Source organism: Poromitra crassiceps, assembly GCF_964638095.1.
Source record: "Poromitra crassiceps genome assembly, chromosome: 3".
NCBI lineage: Eukaryota > Metazoa > Chordata > Actinopteri > Beryciformes > Melamphaidae > Poromitra > Poromitra crassiceps.
The window spans coordinates 77,180,085-77,191,371 of record NC_139625.1 but is presented as its reverse complement, the minus strand read 5'-3'; the positions used below and the strand labels follow the sequence as shown (position 1 = coordinate 77,191,371).

Sequence of the window (11,287 nt, the reverse complement as noted above, 5' to 3'; positions counted from 1 at the left end):
CTCACTGCACACTGTATCTGTCCTCACTGCACACTGTATCTGTCCTCGCTGCACACTGTATCTGTCCTCACTGCACACTGTCTCTGTCCTCACTGCACACTGTCTCTGTCCTCACTGCACACAGTTTCTGTCCTCACTGCACACTGTATCTGTCCTCACTGCACACTGTATCTGTCCTCACTGCACACTGTATCTGTCCTCACTGCACACTGTATCTGTCCTCACTGCACACTGTATCTGTCCTCACTGCACACTGTATCTGTCCTCACTGCACACTGTATCTGTCCTCACTGCACACTGTATCTGTCCTCTCTGCACACCATTTCTCTGGCTTTAAGAAATATAAGATTTGAAGGCTGAATATAGATTGACTTTAGTGCATTCTACAATAGGAGCCCAGTCTCTAGAGTGAGCCAAGGTGGATGTGGAGTGTACAGACCCAGTCTCTAGAGTGAGCCAAGGTGGATGTGGAGTGTACAGACCCAGTCTCTAAAGTGAGCCAAGGTGGATGTGGAGTGTACAGACCCAGTCTCTAAAGTGAGCCAAGGTGGATGTGGAGTGTACAGACCACCCAGGAATTCCTCCCGTTTCTTCCAGTCTCTCCGCTTCCCATCCCGTCACGTCCGAGCAGCATTGGTCTGAACTTGCATAAACCCTTGTGATCACACCTCTCTGAAAAGGTTTTGTTTCCTCCGTCAATTGGTATTCGGAGCGGGTCACCAGCACAACCCCCCCCCCCCCTCCTCCTCCTCCCCTCACCCCCTCCCACGTTTTGAAAGCCCCTGTTTTCTTTTTAATTTGCACCTGTTGTGCAGTTGTTGGCAGAAGGCAAGTGCGGACCAGTCGATGGTATATATGGAGACGTGTGGGGAGGAGATGAGGGAGGCTTTTCATATGTATGATATCTCTTTTTTATGAAAAGTCATGTAAGAACTTTGTCTGCTTGGCCATCTTGATACTTGTCAGGTTGCTATATAGCAGTGATTCTCTACCTTTATATCAAAAAAACCATCACAATGTTTTTATTGTCAGATATGATTTTGTCCAAAATGCCTTGACTGTGTTGTAGGTAGTGTGTTGTGTTAACTTCCTGCCAATTAAATAATGTTGAATTTTAACAAGTCATCCATTTCCATCAAGGACCCCTGTGGGTCCCCAGACCACACGTTGAGAACCACTGCTAGCATAATAGTGGATGGAGTTTTGCACTATAACATTGCCAGGTTTGGGCTTGTTTATTGCGCTTGGAGTCACCTATGATGAAGCAAATGTATGTATTTTTGGATAAGGCGTTTGGTGTATTTCACAGTATATTAAACCGTTGACTTATGAGCTCATTGCTGCTATTATTAGTCGGAAACATACTATTCAAAAGCAAATAATATAAGATATGATCCTTTTGATTTGTTTCACACTTTTTTGGTCGCTGCATAATTTCCATTTAGTTAGTTCATAGCTTTGATGCCTTTAATTTTTTTTCTAAAATGTTGAAAATAGTAAAAATACTGAAACGTGCGTGAGTCTCAGTGTGCCTACTTGCTCCGTTACAGAACTTACATTGCTAAGAAGTTAAGGCTAATAGGTTGTTCCATTGCACACAGCAAATCCTCCATTTTGGCCTGAAGGAGAATACGGTACTGATGCCAGTAAAATGCCATGCCTACAAACTGCCATCGTGTCTCTGTTAGAGCTGCAACAGCTTGACAGAATTACTTGACAGTAATTTTTTAAGAAAAAGGGTCAAAATTCTCTGATTTCGAGCTTCTTAAATGTGAATATTTTCAGGTTTCTTTACTCCTCTATGACAGTAAACTAAATATCTTTGGCTTGTGGACAAAACAAGACATTAGAGGATGTCATCTTGGCCTTTGGGAAACACTGATCAACATTTTTTTCACCATTTTCTGACATTTTATAGACCAAACAACTAATCGATTAATCGAGAAAATAATCGACAGATTAATCGATAATGAAAATAATTGTTAGTTGCAGCCCTAGTCTCTGTCATGGTTCTGCGCTGTTTCTATTGGCACAATGAGGTGTTTTCAGGCCAAAATGGCCGCAGCGCTGTTGTCAAAAAAGCACCACAGCTTTGTCTCTTGCCTTCTATACTCTTTGCGTCTCCAACCTAGCTTACATAATGATGCATATTCGTCCAATAAGTCTCCTGACGTCCCTGCTCCAGCGTGAGAACCTGCCCGCGGCGGCCGGCGACTCATTTGCACTAGAGCCACCTTTGATTGAGTTCAGTCCTGATTTACACACAAGCCGCTGTGTCTGGGACCCCAATGTTGTGGCACCGGGCGGGGCATCTCTACTGCTTGGGAGTGATTGTGTGTGTGTGTGTGTGTGTGTGTGTGTGTGTGTGTGTGTGTGTGTGTGTGTGTGTGTCTGTGTGTGTGTGTGTGTGTGTGTGTGTGTGTGTGTGTGTGTGTGTGTGTGTGTGTGTGTGTGTGTGTGTGTGTGTGAGGCCTTAAGGCTCTGTCTTGCTTCTATATATATTTTTTAGAAAACATTTCACTTCACAGGCTGCACACACGATGAATATTCCAATTACCATAGGTTAAGCCTTCTGTATGCAGCGATGGCATTCTGTCGTAGGCTAATGTGTTTGCTATGTGTAGCATCTGAAACGCGGCGGCTATGCTTCAGAGGCAAAGCCGTCCTGAAAGGTGCAGCTCGTTGGCATGCGAGGCATGCGAGCGGGACACAAAATTAGTGGCTATTTTGGCGCACATCTCTTCGGCAGCTGTCTGCCTCACCGCTGTGCTTCAGTCACAGATTCCACAGTGGAGGATGCTGTAATTGGGGTGTAACCCACAGAAGAAGAAGAAGAAGAAGAAGAAGAAGGGGGAAAAAGGCCTGGGACCGTGCAGTGATGTGGGATGACCTTTTAATCTAAGAGTAGATTTCCAAAACAAGTCACATTCCCTTTTGAAACGTCCTCTGTAGCTTCAAAAAGGGACGATTCACGCCCAAAAATCATAAATTTATGAGAGATATCGGCCGTAGAGATGTCTGCTTTCTCTTGAATACCATGGAACTGGATGGCACTCAGCTTGTGCTGCTCAAAGCACAAAAAATACATTTGAAAAACTCAACAGTGTCTCTTTCCAGAAATCATGACCCGCTTAAGATAATCCACAGACCCTGTTGTCAGCAGTTTCATCTAGGGACTATTTTCTTTTTCGACGTAGCTACCCGCTAGCTGTGGTGTAGCAGTCCGTGAGCTGTCCCTTTAAGGCGTTTAGCTGCTGCTGTTATCCAGACAAACTTGGAGGGAAAAAAGCTTAGAATAAACATGACGAGGAGCCAATAATAAGAAATACAAGGGTCAAAGCCTTAGTGCCACAAACACAAGATTTAAAAATATATATCCCTGTGTCTCTTGGATGATAATCTGAGAGAGAGAGAAGTGCATGGGAAAGAATAACTGGATTGTTGTCTCAGTCTGTATGTATAGACCCTTTTCACAGCAGCCATGTTGATGTCAAAGCAGGGTAAACACGTGTAACCTTGGCACTGGAACACATAAACTGAATGGAACCATCATTGATGTATGCTATTGGTTACATGTGTTTACCCTGCCTTAACACTCACAACAGCTGCTGTGAAAAGAGTATGTTGTAAGTAGAGAGGCACCACTAACAGTGGAACTATGATCAAAATAGTCATTATTATACACTTTCTAATAGTGTTAGCTTCAAATGTTGAAATAATGGTGAAGTTCAGCGATTCGTAAATTTGCTAGGGACCCTCTGGAACCCCCTTAAGGACCCTCGGTGGGTCACCGAACCGCACATTGAGAACCACTACTATGAATTGACCTCATGCAGATCGATTTCAGCCTAAAACAATACTTTGCCTGTTTGTTTATTGTGTTGAATGTCCACCTCGTTGTTTCACTATCTCAGTCCAGTCTGCCCTTGACCAAATTCCTCAGTAGTGACCACAGTTGTTTTGTCTCTGCGTCTCTGTTTGTTACAGCACTGAACTACGAGAACGTGGTGGAGACAGGCTCGGAGACGGAGGAGGAGGACAAGCTGCTGGCGTCCGAGGAAGACGCCTTGCTCAACGGCACGGGCAGCCCAGCCAGCCTCACCAACCCAGAGGCCTCGCCACGGGCCCCAAGCCACGGCCTGCTCACCGACCCGGAGGCCTCGCCGCAGGCCCTGAGCCACGGCCTGCTCACCAAGGACGAAGAGGATGACGAGATGAGGGACAGCGGTGTGGAGCACATCTGGCCCGACAACGACATGCTGAGCGCCTCCGTCGACGGTACAGGTGAGGGTCTCTAAACAGAAATAGTGGAGCAGATTGAAGACGAGCGTGAATTCGCAAATAGCTGCGACCAGATATGCGAATTTCCAATTTTCTCCGGACCAACCGACCTCTCTGCCTCATTTCAGAGAGGTGGATAAACTGTGTTTAGTCTCCACTACGCTCCTGATGATAATATATATTTTTCTAACTAATCTAGGTCACTCTTCGTGGACAGCAACTAATGGTAAATACCATACAAATCACATGAGAGCAGAATCAAATGTGAGTTTCCGAGTTGTTGTTCCGACTTCACGACTCATTCACGTGAATTTTCCAGTCGGGATCTCATTTTTCCCCGATGACTCCGACACCACATGAATGCAGCAGACATGAGTTGTGTCTCTGAGACGTGTTTGCAAAACACCAATCTGCAGTCCTAATGACAAAGACAACATATGGAGACATTTGTTCCAAAATGAAAATTCCACCATTTGATAAACGTGAGCTGCGTTAGCAGATAGAAAGCACTCAATTAAAACATATTAACTCTTTTCTTAAAGGGAAGCAGATGACACTTTAACGGCCTGGCTTCCTCTATATTTTCACATAATAGCCTTATTGTTTTGTCTCCCAAAATCAACACTTGGAGATGATCTTTTCATATGATTGTAGCGTTTCAGTGATGATGCTTAAACTGGTGGCGCACGCATAGACGGCTCAAATAGTCATCATGAAAAGAGACGATGTCTCATCTTTTCTTTTCATCTCCCTGAGCAGATGTGCAGGCTTGAGCTGTCAGTCACACACACGGTGACTACACTGCCTTCAGTCACACACACGGTGACTACACTGCCTTCAGTCACACACACGGTGACTACACTGCCTTCAGTCACACACACGGTGACTACACTGTCTTCAGTCACACACACACGGTGACTACACTGTCTTCAGTCACACACACGGTGACTACACTGTCTTCAGTCACACACACGGTGACTACACTGCCTTCAGTCACACACACGGTGACTACACTGCCTTCAGTCACACACACACGGTGACTACACTGTCTTCAGTCACACACACGGTGACTACACTGTCTTCAGTCACACACACGGTGACTACACTGCCTTCAGTCACACACACACGGTGACTACACTGTCTTCAGTCACACACACGGTGACTACACTGTCTTCAGTCACACACACGGTGACTACACTGTCTTCAGTCACACACACGGTGACTACACTGTCTTCAGTCACACACACGGTGACTACACTGTCTTCAGTCACACACACGGTGACTACACTGTCTTCAGTCACACACACGGTGACTACACTGTCTTCTTCAGTCACACACACGGTGACTACACTGTCTTCAGTCACACACACGGTGACTACATTGCCTTCAGTCACACACACGGTGACTACACTGCCTTCAGTCACACACACACGGTGACTATACTGCCTTCAGTCACACACATGGTGACTACACTGTCTTCAGTCACACACACGGTGACTATACTGCCTTCAGTCACACACACGGTGACTACACTGTCTTCAGTCACACACATGGTGACTACACTGCCTTCAGTCACACACACGGTGACTACACTGTCTTCAGTCACACACACGGTGACTACACTGTCTTCAGTCATACACACGGTGACTACACTGCCTTCAGTCACACACATGGTGACTACACTGTCTTCAGTCACACACACGGTGACTACACTGCCTTCAGTCACACACACGGTGACTACACTGCCTTCCAGATACTGTATGCCACCCACACTCTTTTCTTCCGCGCTAAACCCCACCCGCCTGGCATCCAAGCAGGGCTAAAACAAACCACACCAAGTATTTGCAAATTCTGCCTGAGCGAAGTCTGATGACGAAGCCCCGCTCGACCCTCAGCAGACAGACGCCAGAAAGAGAGAGAGAGAGAGAGAGAGAGAGAGAGAGAGAGAGAGAGAGAGAGAGAGAGAGACATTTGGTTCTGACTTAGAGAAAGCCCTACTCTGAGCCAAACAACAAGAATATTTACGTTGATGTACAAAAAAGAAGCCTCAGTCTGAACTCTGGGGGGCTAAACGGAAAAAGAGAAAGTAAGAATTCAGACTTTCCTCAAGATGCCAATCCAAACTGCACACTCCAAAAAAAATCCACCTTACTGTAACATGTCTGGCTGATTATTGAGTCATAATAAGTGAAGAAATCTGCCAGTGCCAATTTTAGGACTATCGATTATTTTCATTGTCGATTAATCTATCGATTATTTTCTCGATTAATCGATTAGTCGTTTGGTCTATGAAATGTCAAAAAATGTCCATGCGTGTTTCCCAAAGCCCATGACATCCTCAAATGTCTTGTTTTGTCCACAAGCCAAAGATATTTCCCTTTACTGTCATAGAGGAGTAGAAACCAGAAAATGGAATCCGTTCATTTTGGCTATTTTTTTTAATAATCAGACCGATTTATCGATTAACAAAATAGTGGGAAAATAATTTGATAGTTGACAACTAATTGATTAATTGATGAATCGATTCATCGTTGCAGCTCTAAGAGACCGACACGCATTTCTAGAAAACTGGAAACGTGAAGCTGCATTGGAAACAAGTTGAGAAAAATAATATTTGAAGGCTGAAGATGAGACTAAACGACTCGTTAAGATGGAGAGGCTGAAGATGAGACTAAACGACTCGTTAAGATGGAGATAATAAACATGCAGTGTGAGATTCCAATATGACTTCTTTCAAAAAAATCATCATAAAACAATTAAGAAAATCTGAAAACAATTTCACTTTTTACCAAGTAAATGTCATTAAACCAGTTACAGTACCATCTCCTGGAACACTAACATAAGTCGGGATGCAATTCCTGTCTGTTGATGCCATGTGTGTCCTTGTTTACAATGTGTTAGCATGTCAGACGGTGACAGATGCACTGTAATTCCTCCATCATCTCCCCTGCCTGGCAGGCTAATCCCATGCAGGTGATACCGACCCCAAGACGACTGACTTGACTGACTTGTCTCCATTTTGTCGGGAGTGACTCCGATAGCGGGGGGGCCGAGTCACAGATGCTTGAAAGATAAATACTTTTAATTAGGGGGCAGGGGTATAATCATTAAAGGAAGCCAGACTGCTGCAAAAAAAGTCATTAACAATCTTAAATGAAATTTTTATTTTTATGATAGCCATTTACATGTATAATAAGAGTCAATGATTCTTGGAAGCATGTGACAGAAACAGAGTATGGCGAGAACTCATGTAAGACAGCCCATTTAAATGAGCCAGGCTCTCGCTATTCATTTCTGCTAATGAACTGGCTGTGCACAGTACCGAAAAACGGAGGAATGCTCAGCAGTCTGAAATTTTAATACGGGGAGAATTGCACATTTATTAGGGTTGTGGGGTGGGTTGGGCTGGCTTGTGGGGTGGGTTGGGGTGGCTTGTGGGGTGGGGTGGGTTGTGGGGTGGGTTGGGGTGGCTTGTGGGGTGGATTAGGGTGGGTTGTGGGGTGGGGTGGGTTGGGGTCGGCTGTGGGGAGTTTTGGGGTGGGAGTTGTGGGTTGGGGTGGGTTGTGGGGTGGTTTTTGTTAGGTGTGTTGTGGGTTGGGTTGGGGTGGATTGTGAGGTGGGTTGTGGGGTGGGTTGTGGGGTGGGTTGTGGGGTGGGTTGTGGGTTGTGGGGTAAAATTATAGACCCTTTTCACAGCAACCGTTTTGAGGTGGTAAAGCAGGAAGACAAGCAGGTGTAACCAACACCGTTAATGATGGTTCCATTCCATTTAGGTCTTCCAGTTCTAGGGCCATCATTAATGTTATTGGTTACACCTGCTTTACTTCCTGCTTTACTACCTCAAAACTGTTGCTGGGAAAAGGGCCTGCCTACACACGTCACAATGACAGTGTGAGGTTTAAGTTCGGAGAAGAGGTGGGAGTGATGGACCTGTAAGTGTTCCCGACTTGCAACTTTCTTGTCATGAGAGAGTTGGTTGGAATCCCGACCCAAACCAGAACCTTCCCCCCAACCAAGTTGTTTTTGTTGCCTAAACCCAACCAAGATGTTTTACTTGCCTAAATGTAACCGCGATTCGAGCCGTGGCTCCCCCGCAACACGTTACCGGGCCCGCAGCCGGTAGTCTCAGTAGCCGAGAGATTCCCGCAATTCGCTACCAGGCCGAGGCGGTGCTCACGGTAACCAGGAAGTAGCGGTGGCTCCTCCGAGGCGGGTGCAAGGGAGGCGGTTATGTGGCAAGTAACCAGGAAGGAAGTAACCAGGAAGTACCAACCGGTGTCTGGCTGCGCTGGAGGAGGACCAAAAAGGTCCTATTTTACATTTCCATGGATTCTAGAAACGTACAATGTCGACATTTTATTCTGGCGATTGGGTTGCACTCACAGTTCACACTGGGTATACAGCTCTTTAGGGGTGGGGGAATAGGGAAAAGGCGGTTTTGGTAAATAAATCAAGATAAAGGATAAACAAGCTGTCGTTGCATACGGTAATTGTTTATTTGATAAAGACCCACGGTGCCATAATGTCTGTAATTCAACTATGTTGCAATTCCCAGATAATACAGTGAGCTTCTCTGTGTGTGATAAAGAGGCTGCCATATTTCAGACAGCAAGTCAGTTCATTACAGCCTTCGTTTCGTTTGGGAGGCTCTTTCCCAATCTGTGGGTGCTGTTTCTCAGCCTCCCCGGTGCCTTGGTGTCTACAGTGATACCTCAGCACATAGCTTATGTCTGAGATAAGCTATGCGCGCACTCTCTCCCCCTCAGTCTGCTCTCCCTTCATGTGTACTAGGCTTTTGACACCGGTCTTGAGAAGGAATGTCAAGTCAATTTAGTCCAGTCCAGGTCTTGAAAAGTTTGGAAATTGCAGAAAAAGTATGGAAAACGTAAAGAGAAACATGTCCTGAAATACAAAAAGACATTTTGTGGACATGCTTTTGTTTGATATATTGTGATTCACAGTCGAATCATCCTTAGTCTTATTATCTAGTCTTATGAGATCATATTCAATACTTGCCAATATGTTCAAATTCAGTATCATGAAAACAATATCGCATTTTTACATGGAAAATTGGGACACAGATTCACTGCAAAAAAATGACCAGCTGTCCAATGATCCCCCCCCCCCCCCCCCCATTATTTTTATGTTTAGTCAAATTCTCTCACTGCACTGGCAAATGATCAGCTGGTTTCAGTAAAGGTCACTTTCATATGACTGAGTTATATGAGTTACATTCTCCTGAAGAAAAGTCACATTTGTTGAAACTGGAATCTGCCTAGAATCTATAGAAGGAAACGTAAAATACATATAATCAATGTGAGGTCTTGAGCAGTTTGGAAAGGGCAGAAAAGCATGAAGAGTATGAAACTTACAGGCCATGTACATCGGATGCGTTATGGCTGCGTTATGGCGGATCCGGTAAAACTGCCGGATCGACTCACGCGGTAAGGAAAAGTTATGCATCTGTTCTATTTTTGTCGTATCCCTCATACGTCTGACAGATTACATGAGTGTGGGTCTGTTTGCAGCCGTGCCAGAGCCGTACCACATCTGTTCCGGAGGCGGTGTACATTGCCTGTTAGACACATACTGTATATTGTGATCCACTGCAAGGGAATTGTCCTTCCTTATACAGTAGGTATAGAACCCAAAGTCTTAATATATTATTATGAGTCTTATTCTATATCAATAGAAAAAGAAATGTAAGAAAGAATATGAGAGTTAGTGGCTGTGCGTTCGCGGTACAATCAAAGTCTTCGTGTATCTGGCGTTGTCCTTGACATTCCGTCATCAGCGGGCGTGCACGGCGAGGCTGGACGCGCTGTGCTGGAAAGCATGACATCATCATTATCACTGGCAGAGGTTTTACAATAAATCAGCTGCTGTTCGCTCCCCCCCCCCCCACCTCGCCCTTGTCCTTATCCCCTCTCGAAACTCTTCTCCGGAGCTTCTGTGAGATTTTATGAAGTTATGGAGCTGAGTTACAAAGTCTGTCAAAGAGGCTGTAGGAGTCGTGCTGATGTCTCCGTGCCTGTAGTTGGTGCCGTGCCCCAAGAGGAATTGTTTGGAATGTGCGACAACATAACGCGCTGATATTGGCCTTTTATTAGATATCATCCAGTCAGTGTCTCCTCCACCTCTGATGTGATGGAGAGTCCTGTCTAACCACTGCTACAGCACAACTGTCTGTACAACATGCAGTCCAATGTGATTTTCTAGCACTTTACAATGAGGATACATTCATTAAGGGGTATTTACCTTCATTAACAGTGAACTAACATGTCTTAATCATGTGCTAATGATGAAACATGGCCTTCCAGGAGGGTGAAGGGCAGTTTATAGTACAGCGATAGGTGTTCATGGTTGCGACCATGATCATATTCCATCGTTGGTGGCAACAATATAATGTTTATACTTCCAGCGACGGGCGATATGGCATCCTTGCGATGACGGTTGCGTCCATCGCCAAGACTTCATTTGGATTGAACTTTGACCCCATCGCTGGCTCGAGAAAGTATTGCTAGCTCTTGTTTTTCTACCTCCATGTCTTGAGAGAAAATGAAATTAAAATGTGCCTCTGCGATGTGTTCTGCTATCGGCCTAGTATTTATACTTTTTATGAGTGACAGCTTCCAAAATCAGCGTCTAGCGATAATAGAACATAATGTGACATAATGTGTAATGCTCGTTGGTCGATCATAAATCGCTGTACTCTAAACTGCCCTTGAGACCTACCGCCTCCAGGCTCTGGAGTGATTTATCAGTGACATAACACACCAATGAGTGCATGCATTTGTAGCAAAGTTCCATGTGAATTATGTTAAAATTGACATGCAGTCTACAAAGTTGCATATTAAAGCACACAGACATTTTGTTTCTTTTCACATTGTAGCCTATTCCACACAACAGATTTGACCTCAAATGTGAAAATTGAATTTCATAATAGTCTTTTTATTGTGTACATTGTTCACATTTTCCCCTTGCAAGACTTGACTTTTAACTGACT

The 11,287-nt window shown here is 44.8% G+C and overlaps 1 protein-coding gene across 1 annotated transcript in view; it reads left to right on the top strand.

The window, feature by feature from the left end:
- Positions 1-551: 551 nt before the first annotated feature.
- The window catches only part of zeb2b (zinc finger E-box binding homeobox 2b), a gene marked incomplete at its 5' end in the record, with an annotated part of 42,814 nt that continues 32,078 nt past the window's right edge, over positions 552-11,287 (top strand). Inside the window, 3 exon segments of the mRNA XM_083633163.1 lie at positions 552-658; positions 660-715; positions 3,988-4,284. Coding sequence (XP_083489289.1) covers positions 552-658; positions 660-715; positions 3,988-4,284 — 460 coding nt within the window.